The 24,158-nt window shown below is 45.3% G+C and overlaps 1 protein-coding gene across 1 annotated transcript in view; it reads left to right on the top strand.

Moving 5' to 3' along the window:
- Positions 1-24,158, top strand: part of si:dkeyp-117b11.1 (B-cell linker protein) — a 262,865-nt gene that overhangs the window by 42,497 nt on the left and 196,210 nt on the right. Inside the window, exon 4 of the mRNA XM_060931747.1 lies at positions 9,603-9,640. Within this exon, the coding sequence (XP_060787730.1) occupies positions 9,603-9,640 (38 nt within the window). The remainder of the gene's footprint in view (positions 1-9,602; positions 9,641-24,158) is intronic.

Here is a 24,158-nt window from a genome sequence, read left to right as displayed (position 1 = left end):
AAGAGTTTGAACATATGATCATCTACAGTGCATAATATCATCAAAAGATTCAGAGAATCTGGAAGAATCTCTGTGCATAAGGGTCAAGGCCGGAAAACCATACTGGGTGCCCGTGATCTTCGGGCCCTTAGACGGCACTGCATCACATACAGGCATGCTTCTGTATTGGAAATCACAAACTGGGCTCAGGAATATTTCCAGAGAACATTATCTGTGAACACAATTCACCGTGCCATCCGCCGTTGCCAGCTAAAACTCTATAGTTCAAAGAAGAAGCCATATCTAAACATGATCCAGAAGCGCAGACGTCTTCTCTGGGCCAAGGCTCATTTAAAATGGACTGTGGCAAAGTGGAAAACTGTTCTGTGGTCAGACAAATCAAAATTTGAAGTTCTTTATGGAAATCAGGGACGCCGTGTCATTCAGACTAAAGAGGAGAAGGACGACCCAAGTTGTTAGCAGCGCTCAGTTCTGAAGCCTGCATCTCTGATGATACGGGGTTGCATTAGTGCGTGTGGCATGGGCAGCTTACACATCTGGATAGATACCATCAATGCTGAAAGGTATATCCAGGTTCTAGAGCAACATATGCTCCCATCCAGATGACGTCTCTTTCAGGGAAGACCTTGCATTTTCCAACATGACAATGCCAAACCACATACTGCATCAATTACAGCATCATGGCTGCGTAGAAGAAGGGTCCGGGTACTGAACTGGCCAGCCTGCAGTCCAGATCTTTCACCCATAGAAAACATTTGGCGCATCATAAAACGGAAGATACGACAAAAAAGACCTAAGACAGTTGAGCAACTAGAATCCTACATTACACAAGAATGGGTTAACATTCCTATCCCTAAACTTGAGCAACTTGTCTCCTCAGTTCCCAGATGTTTACAGACTGTTGTAAAGAGAAAAGGGGATGTCTCACAGTGGTAAACATGGCCTTGTGCCAACTTTTTTTGAGATGTGTTGTCATGAAATTTAAAATCACCTAATTTTTCTCTTTAAATGATACATTTTCTCAGTTTAAACATTTGATATGTCATCTATGTTCTATTCTGAATAAAATATGGAATTTTGAAACTTCCACATCATTGCATTCTGTTTTTATTTACAATTTGTACTTTGTCCCAACTTTTTTGGAATCGGGGTTGTAAATGATTTAAGTTCACTAAGCATTTAAGTGATCTCTTTTTATTTATTTATTTATTCATTTATTTATTTGTATTTTTCATGAATTTAAGCACAGACATTAAACATATCTGATAACCCCTCCAACCACCCACCCACCCCATCCCACCTCCTCCCGCCACCCTCTCCTATCCCTCCCATGTCCTATAAGTACATAGACTATAAGAAAATGATGAGGCAGCCTGCACAGACAAGCAGGGTAAAAAATAAATAAATATGTAAAGAAAAACAATAAGAAAGGAGGAAAAAAAAAGGGGGTGTCACTGATCATCAGATTGTTGACTGAGGTTATATGGTTCATATGAGAGTAGGGGCTCCCAGGTTTTATAGAATTTTTTCAAGGGTCCTCTGACAGTATGTTTAATTTTTTCTAGGTATAAGAATGACATAAGCGCTTCAAACCAGAAGTGCATGCCAGGAGGTTTAGGGCTCTTCCAAAGTAATAGTGTTTGGCATTTGGCTATGAGTGTGGCAAATGCAATAACATCAGCTTGGTAACTGGTAAATTTTCCCAGTACTGGAGACACACCAAATATGGCAATTAAGGGGCATGGGGAGATCGAAATATTTAGGACTGTGGAAAGAGTGTTAAAGAAAGATGTCTAAAAAGCATGTAGTTTGGGGCAGGAGGAAAAGTGTGTGTATGGTCTGCTGGAGACTGAAAACACCTGATGCAGAGATAATCCGCATCAGGGAACAGAATTTTCAATCTGGGCCTAGTATAGTGAATTCTGAAAACCACTTTAAACTGAATTGGACTCATTCGTGCACAAATGCAGGTGGTGTTAATTCTAATCAAGACTTCCCTCCACCAGATTTTGTTTAATGTGAGGCCAAGCTCCTTTTCCAAAGTGTCCTTCAGTCCAAGGAGAGGGTCCACCTGGGATGAGAGGAGGTGGTCATGTATTGAGGAAATGCTATTATGCGTAACTGAAGAGCCCATAATGTTTTCTAACAGGGTTGTTACTGGCAATATTGGAAATGGAGTGAATTGAGTTTTTGCAAAATTGTGTAACTGAAAATATCTAAAATGACCTTCTTTTGAAACACCACATTTTGTGACCAAGTCAGCAAAGCTTCCAAAGGTCTTGTCTAAATATAGGTCACTGAAAGAGACCAGGCCCAAGTTTTTCCAGAGCATAAAAGTCTTGTCTATGGTGGAAGGTAGGAACCAGTGATTGTTGCATATGGGAATAAGGACAGATGGAGATATCAACCCGTAGTGATGTCTAAACTGTTTCCAAATTTTTAAGGAAGAAAGTACAACAGGATTATTAGTGTGTTGGGAGGGGCGCATAGAGAGTGGTGCGAAAAGCAATGCAGGGAGTTAGGATGTAATGCAAGAGTTTGCTTCTATTACACATCAGTTTATATCTGGGCAATGATACCATTTTTTTAAGCATTTGAATGTTGGCGGCCCAGTAGTACAACATGTTTGGTAACGCAAAGCCCCCTGTCAACTTGGGTCTCTCCAGAATTCTTTTCTGAATTCTGGGAGTCTTGCCCGCCCAAATGAAAGATGATATAATGGTGTCCAATGATTTTAAAAAAGGATTTAGGGAGAAAAAGAGGGAGTGTTTGGAAAAGAAATATGATACGAGGTAGCACATTCATTTTGATTATTTCAATTCTGCCAACAAGTGAAAGGGGTAGTGTGTGCCATCTCTGCAGGTCTGCTTTGATATTCTCAATAAGTTTCATGAAATTGTTTTTATGAAGGGAGTTAAGAGAATGGGAGATGTTGACACCTAAGTACTTAAAACCATTGGGTGAAAAGTGATAGGGTAGAGCACCTGGAGGGATTGATTTAGCAGACTGATTGACAGGAAAGCAAAGACTCTTAGCAATATTCAATTTGTAACCTGAAAAAGTGCCAAACAACTTAAGTAGATCTACTATTCTATCAGTGCAGTTTATTAAATCTTGCACATATAGCAATAAATCATCAGCACAGAGTGACACACTGTGCTCAAAGCCTCCTCGAATTATACCAAAGAATGCTGGAGAAGTTTTTAGAGCTATAGAAAGGGACTCTATAGCTAATGCAAATAGTAAAGGTGACAGGGGGCACCCTTGACGTGTGCCACGTGTTAAAGGGAAGGGAGGAGATACTTCAGAGTTTGTTTGGACGCTAGCCGTTGGGGCCGAATATAGCAGATGAATCCAAGAGACACATTTAGCTCCAAACCCAAATCTGTGCAACACTGAAAATAAGTACTGCCATTCCACGCGGTCAAATGCCTTCTCCGCATCCAAAGAGATGACCATCTTTGGAGTTGGAGAGGCAGAGGGAGAAAGAACCATATTCAAGAGTCTACGTACACTAGACGACAGTTGGCGACCAAGGATAAAGCCTGTTTGGTCCTCTGATATGATACTTGGAAGACAAAACTCAAGTCTACATGCAAGCACCTTTGCCAACAGTTTGACATCATTGTTAAGCAAACTGATGGGTCTGTAGCTACCACATAAATCAGGGTCCCTGTCTTTCTTTAATATAAGAGAACTCAAAGCCTGATTGAGTGTTGGAGGCAAAACACCCTGTTCTAAGGAGTCATTATAAACTTCCATTAATAGAGGGGCAAGTTGTGTAGAGAACAACTTAAAGAACTCTACTGGATAACCGTCTGGGCCAGGGCTTTTGTTACTCTGCATTTGAGCAATGCAGGTGGTGATTTCTTCCAACCTAAGGGGCTCATCTAAACTCCCTGACAGATCATTTAAAGTAGGAAATTCTAAGTTATCAGGAAAGAACTCCATAGAAGAGTTGTCAGGAGGAGGTTGTGACTGATAAAGCATAGAATAGAGAGAGGAGAATTCTGAATTTATTGTGGAAGGGGGGGGCGGCACGGTGGTGTAGTGGTTAGCGCTGTCGCCTCACAGCAAGAAGGTCTGGGTTCGAGCCCCATGGCCGGTGAGGGCCTTTCTGTGTGGAGTTTGCATGTTCTCCCCGTGTCCGCGTGGGTTTCCTCCGGGTGCTCTGGTTTCCCCCACAGTCCAAAGACATGCAGGTTAGGTTAACTGGTGACTCTAAAGTGACCGTAGGTGTGAATGTGAGTGTGAATGGTTGTCTGTGTCTATGTGTCAGCCCTGTGATGACCTGGCGACTTGTCCAGGGTGTACCCCGCCTTTCGCCCGTAGTCAGCTGGGATAGGCTCCAGCTTGCCTGCGACCCTGTAGAAGGATAAAGCGGCTAGAGATAATGAGACGAGATGAGATTGTGGAAGGGTCTGTAGTCAGACGAATCATAAATTTGTGAGATAAAATGGGAAGCACATTGGTGTCTCAGTTGTGAGGCTAGAAGACGAGCAGCCCTATCCCCATGCTCATAATAAGTTGCCCTTGTACATTGCAATAAATGTTCTGCTTTCTCTGTTGACAGTAAGTCAAATTCAGTTTGCAATTGTAGACATTTGGCAGTTAAATCAGGGTTGATTACTAAGGCCTGTTGTCTGTCTAATCTTAGGATGGCGTCTGTCAGTTTTTGCTGTTTCAATCTTCTGTTCTTAGCTAATTGTGCACTGAAAAATATAATACTACCCCTGATAAATGCTTTGTTTTTCCCATAAGAGAGAAGGAGATACATGGTCAGATCTATTTGTTTCTAGGAAAAAGTCAATGTTTGTGGAAACATAATCACAATCTGTGTTGGCAAGCAAGCTAGAATTAAGTCTCCATCCTCCTTGGTGTCTAAGGGAACCAGATGGCAGGCAAAGGTCTAAAATGTGGGGGGCGTGGTCAGAAATTACAATCGCTGTGTATTGTGTAGTGCATACAGAGGGTAGAAGAGCCTTGTCAATAAAAAAAAATAATCAATATGGGAGTACACCTGGTGTACAGTGGAATAGTAGGAGAAATCTTTAGCACTGGGATGAAAAAAGCACCAAGGGTCAACACAACCAATTTGATCCATAAAAGTTGTTAAAGACTTAGACATGGCTGATGGCATCACTGATTCAGAGTGAGTACAATCAATAGTAGGGTTAGTAACACAATTGAGATCTCCACCCAGGATTAACTGATGGGTATCCAAATTTGGTAAATGAGAAAATACAGTAGACATGAAATTTGGGCTATCCCAATTTGGGGCATACAAGTTTGCTAAAACCACAGGTGTTTGAAAAAGCAAACCTGAAACTATAATATAACGACTGCCAGGATCAGAATATACCTGATCAGGGGTGAACCTGATTCGTTTATGAATTAAGATAGCAGTGCCTCTGGATTTACTGTTAAAATTGGAATGGAAGATTTGACCAACCCAAGGCTTACGCAATCTTGTATGATCTTCGATGTGTAGGTGTGTCTCCTGCACAAAGGCAATATCAGTTGAAAGGCTCTTTAAGTGTGAGAGAACTTTACATCGTTTAATTTGCCCTCCTAAGCCACGCACATTCCAGGTTATTTTAATACGGTGCCCATTCACCCCATAATGCATTGTAGTGTCTGGTGTCATCTATGTCAGGCAGGTGAGACTAAGTAACTTCTGATGAATTCTATAGGAACTACAAAGCATGGGCTCCCTGTGAGTGATGGGCCATGACACAAAGGGGATGGAAAGGAGAAGGAGAAAAAAAGAGACGGACCCCCCACCCACCCACCCATCTTGGCTTCGGACAACATCCCATCCTAACCCTATCCCCCACCCCACATACACACAAACCCCCACCCTTCTAGCAGTGAACATAGCAGTGTATGTCTAAAGCTCATCCGCAAGAAGCGGCGAGATGCCAAAGCTAGTATACATACCACCGATTTATCATGCAGTGTTAATTCCTGCTCCTAAATTGCATTGGTTTGATACCCCATAACAGAACAATACAAGAAATGGAGTAGAAAAGAGAACAGTCCTCGAAAAACAATCTGGATGTAAACCTCCAGATGGCAGCGTTGCCACTCAAAAAATCCACAGTGAATGCTAGGTATGAGTTGCTTACAGTTCTAAAATAATAATCAAAAGGGTTAGAACAGCTTTCAGGTGTCTATAATCTAAATTGAAACACAACAACAACAAAAAATGCATGCATGTTCACTAATGTTTGCCAGAAAAGGAGAAAGCCATCTACAAAAACATCACTTTAGCTTCCTAGCATACCAATAAACCAGTCAGCTAAAAGCTAGCCATCACCTGGACTCAGCACCGCAGCTGTTTTTGGGTGAGTTAGCGATGATCCGCAGAAGACGTCTCCTGCTGGCTGGAAATGCGCTCTTGGTAGAACGCCACTGCATCTTCAGGGGAGTTGAAGATGTGTTCTCTGTTGTTGTAGGTGACACGAAGACGGGCTGGATATAGCATGCCAAACTTCACTCCTTGTTGGTAGAGAAGCCCTTTTACATTGTTGAATGATGTGCGCCTCTTCGCCACTGCTGCACTGAAATCCTCAAAGATTCTGATTCTGTGACCTTCATATGAAGCGTCTTTATGAGATTTCGCCCAATTCAACACAGTATCTTTCTCGGTGTATCTATAGAATCTGACGATAAAGGGTCGCGGAGCTGCTCATGGTCGTGGCTTGGGCTGTAAACTCCTATGAGTGCGATCCAATTCAGGCGGTTCAGAGAGTAATCCACCAAGCAGGGCAGAGAACATTTTAGCCATAAAGTCTCGAGTCTTTTCCTTCAATTTTTTTCCGGTAAACCCAGTACACGGAGGTTTTGACGTTTTGATCTTGATTCCAAGTCTTCCACCTTAACTTTGAGCGCAGCATTCTCCTCCATTACTGACTCAAGATTTGATTGTAGCCCACTCATGTTGTGCTCTACCTGTGTTATCCGATTGCTATGGTCAGATAGGCTAGTTTCCATTTCTCTCATTGTAGAGGCCTGACTCACCAGGGTCAACTCAATCGCTTCGACTGATGAACAGATAGGTTCCAAAGAGCCATTCAAGAGTATTGAATTCACCAGTCATCACTTTTCGAAGTTTTTCAAGTTCCTCAACAAGTCTCTCAGTAGTTAGTGGAGGGCTTTCCGCCATGTTGCAAGCGCCAGCTTTAGTACTCTGGTTTGGAGTTTGGTTCGCCGTCCTGCCACTGTTTTTCCCCATCTTTTGCATTCCGTCGCTCATGGATGACTGTATGTTACTCCAATACTCCAGAAGTTAAACACTGGATGTTATAGAGGTGTTTTTGGAAAGAATAAACTGAAAGTTATCGGAGCTCAGGATGCTCACGTCTTAACACCACATTGCACAATCGGAAGTCCATTTAAGTGATCTCTGATCAAGGTCAGTCAGGATCTTTTTCCAACCACATTTTTTCCACGAAATTGATGGTTTACCACTATTCTTCCAGGTTTTAATAATGCATTGGACAGTTCTTAACCCAATTCCAGTCATTTTAGCATTTTCTTTCATTGTTTTCTTTGCTTGATGCAGGCCGATAATTTGACCCTTCTGAAACACAGTAACATCTTTTCCATGAGAAAAGGATATGTCTTCCGACATGTTTGTTTAAGAAACGAGAGCTACTCACCGCATCATTTAGGGTTAAAAGAATTGTTGCCAGCTGAAACACATTAATCACTACAGTAATTATCCAATCAAAAGCTTTTAGGTATTTGCTTATTTAAATCCAAATGGTGACTTATTATTATTTTTTTTTTGGCCTGGCAGTGTATAACCAGCACTCTGTGTCCCCCCTTCTAAACAGCAGGGGCAGATTAGTAAAGTACTTAGAGATGAGTGCCATGCTCATACCACTTGGAAGGGTGATGTTGACCTTGAATCTGGAGAGTGTGATACGAGACTTGCAGCTGTGACATGCAAAACTCAGACACAGAGCCAGGATCTGAGTGAGAAAATTGTGGGGGGGTTTTTTCCTTGCGGGAAGAGGGAAAAGGTGGAAAGAGAGAGTACCCAGGAGCAGTGTGAGGTGCTAGGAGGGTGGTGCTCGACCAGCTGCAGGTGGCGGGGAGCTGGCTGGCTATGTGCTCTTTCATTTCTTCTGAGGTGTTGTCGAATTGTCCTGGCTAGGAGCAGTCTGGTATGTCAGTCTGTGGCATGTTCTCCAGGGCTCTCTAGGGGAGAGGAGAGAGGCATCACTCTCAGGCATGTGAGATGTGTACACTTATCTGTGTGGAGAGAAAGAGAACCTTTTATACTCACCTGTGATTTGCCGGATGGTAAACAGCTGCACCTTATTAATATGCTGCAGCTGCATGAGCTTCACCCTGCTGTCACATACTGTCTGGCTGTTCAAAACACTGGTGATGCTGAAAGGGAGCTGTCTTTTTGTCAGTTATGCAATTGGCAGACAGATGTAAAAGCAGAAAACAGTTTAATAAAGAAAACTAGCAGATAAATACAAATCATGAGGCAAAAGGCAGAGTCAAAAACAGGCAACGGTCAGGCGACACACAAACTGGGTATACGTAAAAGGCAGGGGCAAAATACAAAAAATACAAAGTTAAAACCAGATAAACCATGCAAGAAATGGAAGGCTTGGTAAAGTCAGATCAACAATAACTTAGCATTTATTTCATAAACACATGGTGCAGAGGGAGTGTTTAAATAGTGTGCTGTGGTATTGGGTCCAGATATGTGCAATCAGTAGTTGGGAGACTGTGAGCACTGAAGTGTAGGGTGAAGAAATGCAGGGGCCTCTGCCACAAGAGATAATGCCCAGGTAGCTACAGCACAGATGACTTGGCATGATGCATCTTTGACTATTACTCATGTAATGATGTGTCACAGTAGGGGCTGAGTGTCCAGCCTGTTGATAGACTGTGGTGAAGACCTCTGTTGCCCAATGGGCCAACCTCTGCTTAGTCAAGCGAGAGGAGATTGATCAGTCATACAATGCTGCAAGGTCAATCCCCTGGTTCAAAAATTACCTTAAATAACTTTAGGCTGAAACCCAGGGTTTGGCCACACATTCACTCTGGAATATTTTGGCCAACATTCTATGCAGTGCAAAATTTGGCTAAGGCATGCAGTTGTCCCACCATTTTACTGAAGTGATTGCCAGCAAAAATGGTGTATTCAGTATCTACATATGGTCTAACATGGGCTCAGTGGTTCGAGAAAAAGTATAAATGTGACATGGCTTGAAGGTATTTATAGTGAATACATCATCGCTGTCACTTCATAACTTTGAAGATCTCAGTATGGTGTGCACGCAATAACATATCCTGTAATTAAACACTATCTCTGGTGGTTAAAAGGGGTAAAATAGAACTCTGATTAAAGACATCTGTATATTTTACTGTTTTGCACTGAAATTAAAATGATTTGTTGGGTACACATATAGAACTGTTCAGATAATTGCAATAGTACCATTGATAACAGTGTGGTCAAAGCATGTGTAATTATTCTAGAATTTCTAGTATTTATTTAGTACATAACTCAATCCTGTTCATCTCCATTACCATGTTGTTGGTACTCACTTTTTTTGGGACTCCCTTATTTTTAGATATCAATGCAGGATGCGGTTGGTCTGAGGATGAATTAGTAAGTATAGTGGTTGCAAACACAAAAGCTTTTGCATTCATTTGTTTTCAAAACAAATAATTTAGTTTTGTTATTTATGGGGCAAAGCACCTAGGGTGCATATGCCCCGATTGTAATGATATTTTTCTTGTGCTTGTTGTTCTACTTGTTCTTATTCTTCCTTTTCTTCCTCTTATTAGGGGGTCAAGCATATGCTTTGAACCCTATTGTTTTTGTTCGGATTTTCTTCTTCTTCTTCTTCTCCTCCGATAAAACTGATCAGGCAGAACAAACCATAGGTCCTACAGACATGAAAATTGGTCAGTAGGTAGTACTCCCTCCTGCTACTCATGCAAGAGAGATGAGCTCGATCAGTCTCGTGCTGATGCTATAGTTGTTTTATGTTTTGGCTCATATCTTGAATACCATAAATCCAAAAGTGCAAATTCTTTTTGATACTTATTCCTTGGGATATCCCCACCAAAAAAAAAAAAAGGCTTAAGATCCATTTATCTCCAGCCATGTAGGTTTTAACAAATTTACATAATATGCAAAACCTACTTTTGAGAACTTGTCCTAGGATTTTTGTCTCCTCTCCACAATTTTGGGGTCAAACCACCAATACCAAACAGAGTGACACTCAATTTAATTAGATTTAATGAATGATTACAAGATTGAACACACCTGTGATACTAATTAAGGTTAAACAACTAGTTTGAAAAATCATTATAATCCAATTATTTACAATCTTTTCTATGGGTACTGTGACAGGAGTCAATGGCAGAATAGACAAAAGGGGCCCAAAGCATTTTCCACTAAAAGTTCCTTTATTTTTCTTCTTCTCTCTTTCATTTAAAATTGTGCAAATATTTACAGTACAGGGGTGGCACGGTGGTGTAGTGGTTAGCGCTGTCGCCTCACAGCAAGAAGGTCCTGGGTTCGAGCCCCGGGGCCGGCGAGGGCCTTTCTGTGTGGAGTTTGCATGTTCTCCCCGTGTCCGCGTGGGTTTCCTCCGGGTGCTCCGGTTTCCCCCACAGTCCAAAGACATGCAGGTTAGGTTAACTGGTGACTCTAAATTGACCGTAGGTGTGAATGTGAGTGTGAATGGTTGTCTGTGTCTATGTGTCAGCCCTGTGATGACCTGGCGACTTGTCCAGGGCGTACCCCGCCTTTCGCCCGTAGTCAGCTGGGATAGGCTCCAGCTTGCCTGCGACCCTGTAGAAGGATAAAACGGCTAGAGATAATGAGATGAGATTTACAGTACAAATATGCGTCCCAAAATGCAAAACAAAATAGGCATAAGTTTTTAAGCTATGTCTTTCTAGACCCTGCACAAACTCAACACATTTCAATCAGCCATATTACTTGCACCACCATCACCGACATACTAAGGCCATGGGGCCTAATACAGCCTAAGGCTAGCTGTAGCCCCACCCACTAGGCAACCCCATTGCCAAAAAAAAATCAATTAACTAAACATTATTACAAAATAATAACTCAAAGAAACAAATGCATAATAAACAAAACCATTTTCTCCCACCAAAACACCTTATGTGCATATCAAAACGCCATTTAAGTAATAAACATTAAAACACCCCTGTCAAAATGGTTCAACCCACCATCCACCCGCGAAACCCCTCTATTTGACCCAAGTGGTACCCAGAAAAGTACTGGGAGTTTGAATGGTGGTGAAGAAACTGAATACGGAAATGTAATTACGAAGTTTTACCCAATAAACGAGAATGCTTTTCACAGGCCGTGTGTACGTTTGGATTTCTTGATGTTAGACAAAGTTAGCACAGATGAGAGATGTAAATGACAATGAGCATGAAATGAGCATTTTGAAGGAGATGTGACAAACATTTGCTATCCAAAAATGCCAGTAGGCCTTTCCCCACACTCCACACAGCAAAGTTAAATGCATGAAAATTAAGTTCTGGTAAACAGTGATTAATGACAAGCATGACTTATGAAACTAGTTATATTGAACAATGCAAACGATATGGATAAGGAAAATAGTAATACTCTAGCGACAGGTCAGCTGATGGTAAAGTGCTGGCAAAAAGCTGCCCGCGCACTGCATGAGTGTCACGGCTCACTCTGTGACCAGTACCAACAAATCTGTCTAGGCTATTTTAGAATATCTTTGTAAAATAACCCTTTTTTCACTTTTTTCCCCACTCTATTTTATGATACATTTATACTGACGATATATTATTTAGCATAATGACCTAGGCTAAGCATATTATTCAGTACTTCTAATAGTGTATAATTGTGTTTATCTTTATTCTTTAATCATTCTTGAATCATTTATAATGCACTTTATGTTACTTGTTTTCTGTTTACTAGAGTAATATTTGTCCATTTTATTTCTCTCCCTTGCCCATGTAGAAATCACACTGAACAAAAAAAGTTATTGCGAAGCATGTCTTTATTTGATTTTTTTTCATGTACTTTGGATTATTTTTCATTCTCATAGTGTTAGAATCAGGCATTTTATGAACAGTTTGAAAGAGGATATCATTCTCAAAATGTAGCTGAGAAATTCTATGAAGGGAACATTAATAAATGACATGACATTGTAATATTTTCTAATGATCAACAGCGATAAACTGGAGATATTTCAAATTTTTTATAGTATCCTAACAGCCATTACTTCATATGAGGGCTAATGTACAATGAGCTGGACAGTATGTAAAGGATAATGTGCAGTGAGCTGGTCAGTAATATACAGTGAACTAGTCATTAATGTCAAGTTAGTCAAGTCAAGTTTATTTGTATTGCACTTTTAACAACAGGCATTGTTGCAAAGTAGCTTGACAGAAAAATAAAGATTTTAAACGTGAAGTAATTTAATCCCGAATAAATTTATTTATCCCTGATGAGCAAGCCTGAGACGATGGTGGCAAGGAAAAACTCCCTCAGACGACATGAGCCTGAGCACCATCTTTGTCACTTTATTGCATCTGCACTTTACAATCGACTACTAACTATAAAAGCTTACCTATGTTTGTCTGTGTGTCTATAGTTTGTGTGTATACAACTTAATTTTTTTAATTCATATGTGTATTTATATTCTTAGAGGTTTATGTACAGTACTGTACAGAGCTGTTTTGCCACACATTATTTCACTACCATTGTTTTTATACAATTGTGTATGTGACAAAGGGATCGAGCTACCTATCTATGAGGAAGAAACCTTCAGAGGAAGCAGACTCAAAATGGAACCCATCCTTATTTGGGTGATAACAGATAGCATGATCATAAATAACTTGCTTCTATAAATGTGTCCTAAGTAGTCAACAAAATTGTGTACAATTGTGTAACCAGGAAATTCATTATAGTTTTAGCATTTTGTTGACGTTATCAACGGTTCGCTGATGGATACTTGAGTGCAAGACAGTTCGTGACAACTGCAGTTCTAAAGTTATGATGTCAATTTTAGTCCTCAGCCATCATAGTAAAACTCGAAGTGTCCAGAGCCATCTTCCAAGTGTGTCTTTCAACTGTCCATCTGGGGCCCATTTCATTTTATCACTGTTTATTGTTCTCTTCAGTCTTGAGTATTAGGTATTTAGTCATCCACACTATTGCCAAAATTTAATGATCAGTATTTTGAACAACTCGTGCCATGTTGCATTACCATTCACTTTGTTTGATGTGAAATAATCTGCAGTGTCCTTTGGAACAGTACACTGCTTGTGAGATGCAAGTGGGTATTGTATTGACTTTTTTTTTTTCCCCTGTTTGATGGGTGGGAATTCAGTAAAATCATAAGTAAAATGGAGCCTTTCACCCAACATGTTGAACTGGTAAAAATCAGGTCTAGATGCCACCAGAAGCCAAGAAATGAACCCGTATGTTTCAAAATTTTACGGGGGAGCATGCCCCCAGACCCCCCTAGCTCTTTGCCTCTTGTTGTGCTCGGGGGAGCAACTACTCTTTACAGTTTTTCTAGGGAAACCCTGTATATATATATATATATATATATATATATATATATATATATATATATATATATATATATATATATATGTGTGTGTGTGTGTGTGTGTGTGTGTGTGTGTGTGTGTGTGTGTGTGTATGGGTCCATGCTCCATTTGAGGCAACTCCAGTGAGGGCCTGTAGGCAAAGCCCTTCATGCTACCTGCCTACCTCATCGAAAAACTGGAAAGAGACAAAAACATCGCCTGGTCCAACAAGTTCTGTGTCAGGCTACTGGAACAAGAGTAAGACAATCATGGACAAGAGCTGAGAACACTGAACTGTTGGAATGCTACTATACAAATAACTCCAGTGAGAGGGGTTACATGTGAAGGATGTGGGACCAATGAGTGCTTCAATATCCAACATCTACAATAACACCAAAACAACCAGTAACTCAATGTTCCAATATCCACAAATGGCAACAAGCAAAGCTGAAGCCAGGAGAATAAATAGAATGTTCTCCACTCAATCATCAAAAGTGTACACCCAGTGGCAGGGTAATAACAACATGGTTCCAGATCCACCAAGGCTGAACACTGAACAATACTGGAAAGGGATATGGGAGAAGAAAAAAATCACATAACAGGGCTTAGTGGCTAATAGACCTGAGTGCAAAATGGAGCAATCTCCTTGAACAAGACAAAGTAACCATTACTGTGGCAGAAATTCAAGTAAGAATCTGGACATGGTTATGTTATTCTTTAGCTCGTAGGTGTGAACTAGATATGGTTCATGCCTACTGACTAAAGAAGCTAACCTCACTACATGAATGCTTGGCAGCACAGATGAACCAGCTGCTCATAGATGGGACTCACCCGGAATAACTGACTGAAGGTTTGGATGGTCCTGATCCTGAAAGACCTACAGAAAGGAGCAGTCCCATCTAGCTACCGCCTGACAACCTGCCTCTGCACAACATGGACGTTCCTGTCAGGCATCATAGCAGATAAGATGAGTACAACATGAGCAAGGCCCAGAAAGGAATTGGTAGGAACACCAGAGGAGCAAAACATCAGCTACTGGTAGACAGTGCAGTAGCTTGAGACTGCAGAACCAGATGTACCAATCTGTGTACCGCCCTAGAGGCCAACTTCAAGCCAATAACACAGGTCACCATCAAGTACAGCATATACCAAGGAGATGCCTTGTACCCACTACATGGATATACATGTCAATCCTCTACATGGATGACATCAAGCTGTATTCCAGTTCTGACTCACTCACTCCACTCATTGCTGTCCTTGTCACTGGTGACAATTGTGGTAACCCTGTCGGCTTGTCAGTTGTGTCATCTGCGGCATCTGGCCTTAGCCTTTTCTGCAAGCTTCGTCTCAGCCAGTGCTTTGCCCCGTCTTAGGTTGTTTTGCCATACATCATGGTTTGATGTTTCCTTGTACCAGTTTTCACCAAAACCACAGATGTTCAGATCCTCTGTGTTAGTCTTTCCACCTTTATCTTGGGCACCCTCTGGACCTGGTTCCACTTAGCTAATTCACTGAATAGGAGCTGTTTGAGAATTCGGTTGTCATCTGGGATGTAGTGGTGCGTAAACGCACATAAACGCCGTTTACCCACCTCCAGATTTTAGGAAATAGCGTTTATGAACCTCTAAATATAGTTTACGCACGTCCAAGCATAGTTTACCCACCTCTAAATACAGTTTACGCACGTATGTCTCTTGTTTTATACAGATATTAAAACAGCTTTTCCGTTATTTTTCAATTGCCTACACCTAGTAGATCCTGCACAAGTTCTTGTGGGTTTTATCAACACTGCGTAGCCTACGCGTAGTAATTGTCTGTCTACCGCTCGCCCTCTTGCGGGAGCCAGCAGACTGCGAGATTCATTAGTCACTGATTACGTGTGTGAAGAAATGGTGAAGAAATGGATATTAGGCGATTTCTGAAGCGTCGGAGCATCACCCTTCCAGCTGATACCAGCAAAACGTCTCGACACAGTGAGTCCAAAAAGAATCCTAAACTTCACGTTTTTAGGATAAACTCCCCATCGTTTTGGTTTGTGAATCATGCCACTAACTAACGTTAGGTTGTTAACTTGTGCCATCAAATTAGCCTACCTTTCTGGCAGACAAATGACGTTGTTAGTGCAGTCTAAAGTTTTTGGTAATTATTATATCAACATAAATTCAGTATTTGTAGCGCATTGTAAGACAAATAGTTGTCATTTCATGTTAATCTCGAAGTCATGATGACAGCATGCTAGCTTCATGTCACGGACATAATATAGAGAACTTAGCCTAAAGTAACGTTAGGCAAGTCACTCCTCCCCGCCCTTCTCGGTGTGTGGGTGTGTGTGTTTATTTTTTAAAGAAGGCTATAGCATTCAGATTGGGCAGAAATACTTGTCCACATGATTTGGTGTACTTAGCCGTTTTAATTTAATTTTACAGATAGTGGTGGAGAGACAGACAGTGTTGCGGGGCCAGGAGAAACAGCAGGAGGAGAGACAGAAGGAGGAGAGAGTGAGAGGAGGAAAATAGGGCAAAGAGAATATGAAACAGGATCAACTACAAGAGGAGAAAAGGGAGGAAAAGAGAGAAGGCAAATGGATGGAGAATCAGATAGGCCTTTAAGAGAAACTTTGATAGAGGAAACTGAGGGAGAAACAGAAGAAACAGAGAGAGGAGAAAATGAGGGAAGAAAAACAGATAGACGGAACAGAAGGAAGAGAAAATGAGGGAGGAGAATCAGACAGAGAAGATGCAGAGACAGACGAAATGGAGGCAGAGGAAACTGAGACAGTATCAGAAAGCATCAGATGCCATCCACACATCTGGACTGAAAGTATGTGTAATTTGCCATTCTTACACACAGTCTTTATTTTTCTCTCTTTATTGATTATTTAGATTTCATAAACACCACTCTACTTGGTGTCACACACACACACACACACACACACACACACACACACACACACACACATATATATGCTTGGACTCACTCACACATGCACACAAGTAAACACACATGCACATTCACACACACACACACACACACACACACACACACACACACACACACACACACACACACACACACACTTACTTTCATACACACACATACAAAAGTTAACATTCTTCTAGTGCAAGGTCTACTGCTGTGATATATCTGTCAGCTTATGGATTTCATATGGCCTACTGTTGGTATGTGTAATTTTGCCATTCTTTCACACTGACATTATTTTTCTCTTTATTAAGATTTAATAAACCTCAAACATACTTATTGTGTATCTTGTTTTATGAATGATATAGAGCAGAGACCTCAGGGAACCCTTGTCTCACTCACACACACACACACACACACACACACACACACACACACACACACACACACACACACACATGCACTCACACACACAAGTACATGCACATTCACAAACACTCTGTCATATACACACACATGCACTGTCATGCACACACACACACACACACACACACACACACTCCTATGTGTCAGAAAAGTTGTTTCATACAATACGCATCGTAGCATCCTTGCGTCATGCTTGCGTCGACTATGAATTGGCCCTTACAACGTCGTGGTCCCCCGATCCCAAAATTTATAGTTTACCCACCTCTTTTTTTACCACTACACCCCTGGTTGTCATCCATGCGACAGACATGACCAAGCCAATGTAGGCAGTTGATTCTGATGGTGGTCTCTATGATGGTGCAACTAGCTCTTCTTAGAACCTCCATATTTGTGATATGTTGCCACCAACTGATTTTGAGTATGTGCCGTAGTGATCTTTGGTGGAACGTTTCCCACATACGTAGGTGGGGGGCTAGGGTGGGCCATGTTTCACTGCTGTAGAGGAGTGTTGGCAATATGATGACTTTGTAGACTGCTAGCTTCGTGTTGATTGATAGACCTTTTCTATCAAAACATCTGGCAGTAAGAGAGCAAAAGGTACTGGCTGCTCTGCTTATCCTCTTTATCTTGGGCTCGAGGCCACTGTCATCAGTCAGGTCTCTTCCCAGGTAGGTGAACTTGTGGGATTTCTTCAGAGTGAAGTTATCTATGGTGGTGTCAGCAGGGTCTTGGCACTGAACATGCATAATTTCAGTCTTGGGTTGGTTAACGGTGAGACCCCAGTCTTTGCATGTGCCATTTAGTACAGTTGCACCATTTTGGAGTGACTCCTGAGTCTTAGTTGCCAATACAGCATCATCAGCATAGAGAAAGTCACTTAGCTGGGTTGTTGTGGCTGACTTGGTCTTCAGATGGCATAGATTGAACAGCTTGCCATCTTGCTGGTGATGTATATCAACTCTAAAGTCTGGCATTGACTGGTGAGCCTTGTGGAGAACATAGGAGAAGAACAGAATAAAAAGCGCTGGGGCCAAGATACATCCTTGTGGTAATCTAGAAGAGACTTCAAAGGCATCAGTAAGCTCTCCTCCAACAGATATTTTTGCCTGCATTTCCTCATGGAAGCTCTTAATAATGTTGACCATCTTTGATGGTATTCCTATTCTGAGCAGGAATTTCCACATTAGGGGCCTATTAACAGTGTCGAAGACTTTGACCAGGTCAACAAATAGTATGTGAAGCTGTTGATGCTGCTCATGGCATTTCTCGATGAGTTGGCGTAGCACAAACATCATGTAATTTTTTGATCAACCGTCTTGTAGCGTGAATCGCGTGTGGGTGGAGCACAGAGGACGGCAGGACAGAGATCAGGTTTGTTAACCGGCTTTATTGCCACACTTTTCAGAGTTGCAAACAGTTTTCACTAGCGCGAGAGACACACACACACACACAGCGTCTCGTCCGGTTCTCCCTCTGCTCTCGCTCTCCCTCCTTAAATAGGGCGGTTTACTGGGGAGAACACACAAAACACAGGTTAATGACACTCAGGTGAAGCGATTCTGCCACTTACCTTCCCCAACTCCGCCCTCCTGTCACAGACCGGTGCTTGACCACGCCCCCGCTGCCACATACCCCCACCGCCCGACTCAGGCCGGGCGCCCGTCCGGCCCGCAGCCGACTCCCCCCCCCCTTGACGGGAGAGGAAGTCCGCCACGACCATCTGCGCCCCCGGCCTGTGGACCACCTTGAAGTTGAAAGGTTGGAGCGCCAGATACCAACGGGTGATCCGCGCGTTGGCATCCTTCATGCGGTGGAGCCACTGGAGGGGCGCGTGGTCCGAACAGAGGGTGAAAGAGCGCCCCAGCAGGTAGTAACGGAGGGCGAGGACCGCCCACTTGATGGCCAGGCACTCCTTCTCGATAGTGCTGTAGCGCCCCTCACGCACTGACAGCTTCCGGCTGATGTACAACACTGGGCGGTCCTCTCCCCCCACCTGCTGGGACAAAACGGCCCCCAGCCCTCTGTCCGACGCATCCGTCTGCAACAAAAAGGGGAGAGAGAAGTCAGGGGAGTGCAAAAGTGGCCCCCCACACAGTGCAGCCTTTACCTCAGAGAAAGCCCGCTGGCACTGCTCCGTCCACTGGACCGGGTCTGGCGCCCCCTTTTTAGTGAGGTCAGTCAGCGGGCTGGTGACGTCCGAATAATTAGGTATGAACCTACGATAATAGCCAGCCAGCCCCAGGAACTGTCTCACCCCCTTTTTGGTCTTGGGTCTCGGGCAGGCCGCAATCGCTGCTGTCTTATTAATTTGGGGACGCACCTGCCCGTTACCCAAGTGGAAGCCCAGATACCATACTTCCACCCGCCCAATCGCACACTTCTTCGGGTTGGCAGTGAGCCCCGCCCGCCTCAGCGACCTAAGGACGGCCCTCAGGTGTTGCAGGTGCCGCTGCCAGTCATTACTATAAATGATTATGTCGTCTAAATAAGCGGCCGCATAGGTGGCGTGGGGCCGGAGGATCCGGTCCATCAGCCGCTGAAACGTAGCGGGCGCCCCAAACAGCCCAAACGGAAGTGTGACGAACTGGTGTAAGCCGAACGGTGTGGAAAAGGCCGTTTTTTCCCGGGATAATGGAGTCAAGGGGATCTGCCAATATCCCTTCGTCAAATCCAGTGTCGAGTAAAAGCGAGCCGTGCCTAGTCGATCAAGCAGCTCATCAATACGAGGCATTGGGTACGCGTCGAATTTAGACACCGCATTGACTTTTCTATAGTCCACGCAGAACCGGACCGAGCCGTCGGCCTTGGGAACCAAGACCACCGGGCTGCTCCAGTCACTGTGGGACTCCTCGACGATGCCCATTTCGAGCATGGCCTGAAGTTCTTCCCGAACCACCTTTTTTTTGTGTTCGGGTAATCTATAAGGTCGGCTACGCACTACCACCCCCGGGGGCGTCTCTATGTGGTGTTCTATGAGGTTGGTGCGTCCGGGCCGGGGCGAGAACACATCCGAAAACTCGGCCTGCAACTGGGCGACCTCCGTGAGTTGGGTCGGGGAGAGGTGGTCTCCACAGGGGACCGGAGAGGTGCGAGATGCCAATGACCCTTTTTGGATCTCCGGCCCCAGCTCCGCCTTCTCCGGAACTACCGACACCAACGCCACGGGGACCTCCTCATTCCAGAGCTTCAGCAGATTGAGGTGGTAGATCTGTAGCGCCCCCTCCCTGTCCGTTCGCCTAACCTCATAGTCGACATCCCCGACTCGCCGTGTGACCTCAAAGGGCCCTTGCCACTTGGCGATTAATTTGGAGCTCGACGTGGGCAACAGGACGAGTACCTTATCTCCCGGAGTGAACTCTCTAAGGCGCGTGCCCTTGTTGTACAGGCGGGTTTGCCGTTCCTGGGCCTGCCGCAAATTCTCCTGAGTTAAGTGGGTGAGCGTGTGGAGTTTTGCGCGCAGATCCATAACGTATTGAATTTCATTTTTGCTCTGCGAAGGTCCCTCCTCCCAATTTTCCCGCAGTACATCTAAGATGCCGCGCGGCTTACGCCCATACAGTAATTCAAATGGGGAGAACCCCGTGGAGGCTTGGGGGACCTCTCGCACTGCAAACAACAAGGGTTCGAGCCACTTATCCCAGTTACGTGCGTCCTCACTTACGAATTTTTTGATGATATTCTTGAGGGTGCAGTTGAACCGTTCGACTAAACCGTCCGTTTGTGGGTGATACACGCTGGTGCGGATCGGCTTAATACCCAGTAGCCCATACAGTTCGGCCAGTGTTCGTGACATAAACGAGGTGCCTTGATCAGTCAGAATCTCTTTCGGGATTCCGACCCGGGAGATGACGTGGAAGAGAGCCTCTGCAATACTACGTGCGGAGATATTGCGAAGAGGCACCGCTTCCGGGTATCGCGTTGCATAGTCCACCAGAACCAATATAAAGCGGTACCCTCGTGTTGACCGATCTAATGGCCCGACGAGATCCATCCCAATTCGTTCAAACGGGGTCTCGATTAATGGTAGGGGGCGCAAGGGCGCTTTTGGAATGGCCGCTGGGTTTACTAACTGACATTCGTGGCACGCCGTACACCACTTACGGACGTCGCCGCGAATCCCCGGCCAATAGAATCGGGCCATTATCCGGGCGAGTGTTTTATCCTGCCCGAGGTGTCCCGCCATGGGATTAAAGTGAGCCGCCTGGAATACCAATTCCCGACGGCTCTTTGGAATTAACAACTGGGTGACACGCTCCTTCGTCTGAGTGTCCTGCGTCACTCGGTATAACCTATCTTTTAAAATGGAAAAATAGGGGAAGGTCGGGGTGGCATTCGGCTGGAGCGTTTGACCATCGATTACTCTCACTTGGTCAAACGCGTGTCGCAGAGTTTCGTCTCGCGATTGTTCCAGTGGGAAATCCGCGAGGGATTCCCCAATAGAAAGAGGAGGAGCCGGGGGCCCCTCACTCTGTCGCGGAGATGACGTAGACGGCCCTGCGACCGCAGCCCCAGCCAAAACGACACCGGGACCCCCCCCAGCTAACCGGCAGGACCCACTCTTTACTAGGTGTGCCATCAACCCCCGGAATCCCGGCCAATCAGTCCCCAAGATTAAAGAGTGGGTAAGGCGAGGATTAACCGCCGCCTTCACTATAGATTTGTCCCCTCTGAAATGTATGTGGACCGACACCAACGGGTAGCAGTGGACATCCCCGTGCACACACAACACCTTCACCCCTTGTGCTCCCCCCAATGCCTCGTCTTGCACCAGGCTTTGGCGGATCGAGGTCTGGTTGCAACCCGAATCCACCAACGCCTGATAGGTCGCCCCTTGTACACTTACCGGTATGCGATATGCTCCGGCCTGATCGAGGGCAGCCTCTGGCGCGTCGGGGATCTGCACCACCGCCCCCACCTCCATCGCGGCACACTGTTGCTGCAGGTGGCCCGGTTCCCCGCAGCGCCAGCAAACCGGCCCGGGCCTCCCCTCTGCAGCTGTGGACTGGGGGTCACTCACCTGAGGGGGGGGAGAGACAGACATAGAAGGGAGAAACGGGAGGGCACCACGGGTGCGGCGGGCCGGCTGGGGTGGGGCCGGCCCCCGCCTCCGTGGTGGGGGAATGGGGCGAGGACGGGACACGGGAGGAGGGGGAAGAGAGAGAGAGAGAGAAGAGGAGAGAGAAGAAGACATCCGTTGTCCTGCCGCCGGGACAGCCGCCAGATGATCCTCCGCCAGTCCTACGGCCTGATCCAGCGACGCCGGGCGGTGGCACTGGACCCACTCCGCGGTTCCGGCGGGTAGGCGGGCGACGAACTGCTCCAGCGCCACCTGGTCGATGATCCCCTCGGCGTCGCGATCTTCGGCCCTCAGCCACCGCCAGCAGGCGTCCCGGAGCTGCTGGCCGAACGCAAACGGGCTGCCGACTTCCTCCATTCGCAGCGCGCGGAAGCGCTGGCGCTGCTGCTCCGGCGTGCGCCCCACGCGCTGGAGGACAGCCCGGCGAAGGTCGGCGTAGGCCAGCCGGTGGTCGGCGGGGAGCTGTAGTGCGGCTAGCTGCGCCTCTCCCGTCAGGAGGGGGAGGAGGCGCGCCGCGCGCTGTTCCATCGGCCACCCCGAGGCTTCGGCGACCTGTTCGAATAATGCGATGAACGCCTCGGGGTCGTCCTGCGGGCCCATCTTAGTCAAAGTGATGGGAGATGGGCCCGCGGCCGGGGCGCTGGTGGACCCCGCCGACGCGAGGAGGCGCCGGAACGCCTCGCGGTCTTCCTGTTGAGCCAGTACCAGGGCTTCGAAGCGGCGCTCCTGCTCCTTCCGGAGTGTAACGAGCGCCTGGTGCTGGCTCTGCTGGGCCGTGGCGAGGGCGTGGACCAAGTCCGCGAACGGGGAGGATTCCATGGGGCTGCAGGACAGGTGCTCCACGGTCCCGGGTTTCGGCACCACTGTAGCGTGAATCGCGTGTGGGTGGAGCACAGAGGACGGCAGGACAGAGATCAGGTTTGTTAACCGGCTTTATTGCCACACTTTTCAGAGTTGCAAACAGTTTTCACTAGCGCGAGAGACACACACACACACACAGCGTCTCGTCCGGTTCTCCCTCTGCTCTCGCTCTCCCTCCTTAAATAGGGCGGTTTACTGGGGAGAACACACAAAACACAGGTTAATGACACTCAGGTGAAGCGATTCTGCCACTTACCTTCCCCAACTCCGCCCTCCTGTCACAGACCGGTGCTTGACCACGCCCCCGCTGCCACACGTCTCTGAAGCTGCATTGTGCCTCTGGGTAGTGTTGTTCGAGATGTGGCCATATGCAGTTGAGGATCACCTTGGCGTATAGTTTGTCTGTGATGGACAGAAGTGTGATTCCCCTGTACTTGCCACAGGTGAAATGGCAGTTCTTCTTGAATGGAGTTACAATATGGTCATCTTTGAACTCTTGTGGCACTCTCTCTTCATCTCAGATAGTCAGGAGAAGCTTGTGTAGCTGTGTTAGTAGTGGGCAGCCTCCAGCTTTAAGAATTTCAGCAGAGATCCCGTCTAGGCCAGGTGCTTTATCATTAGCTAGCTGTTTCAAAGCTTTCGCAACTTCAGACTCTGTGGGTGGAATTGCTAGATCAGTCTGGACTTCTTCCTGGGGAATATCATCAAGAACTGAGGGGTCTGCTGTGCTGTGCTGATTCAGAAGGATGGAAAAGTGTTCTTTCCAGCACTGTAGAATATCCTTCTTCTCTGTGAGCCTTTTCCCATTGGTGTCATCTATTGGGGTTAGGCCAGGGGAGTGTCTTTGAGAAACTAGTTTAATTTCCTTGAAGAAGCTCTTAGTCATGTCTCTCAGCATGCGCTACAATTTCTTTGGCTCTATCCAACCACTGATTTTGCAGGTGACATAGTTCCCTTTGGCAGTTGTTTCTAGCAGTTCTATAGCGCTGATGATTTTCTGGTGTATCATTACGCAGGGCCAGTTGGTAAGCATCATGTTTCTGCTTGAGTGCATTGGTGATGGTGTTATTCTCATCAAACCAGTTGTGAGGTCTGAGCAAGACATTAACTCACTGATCTACAGCAACAGCATCGTAATGTCATTCAGACTAGGTAAGTATGCCTGGATGGTAACTAGGAGAGGGGAAAGTACTTGGAACTGAGGGGGTGGTGCTACCAGATGGCATAATAGGAGATGTGGAAGACAGCTTCACTTACCTTGGAATCCTGCAGGCAAATGGCAACC

Source organism: Neoarius graeffei, chromosome 10, assembly GCF_027579695.1.
Source record: "Neoarius graeffei isolate fNeoGra1 chromosome 10, fNeoGra1.pri, whole genome shotgun sequence".
Classification (NCBI taxonomy): Eukaryota; Metazoa; Chordata; class Actinopteri; order Siluriformes; family Ariidae; genus Neoarius; species Neoarius graeffei.
The sequence above is the reverse complement of the archived record's forward strand: the minus strand, read 5'-3'. Positions and strand labels throughout refer to the sequence as shown.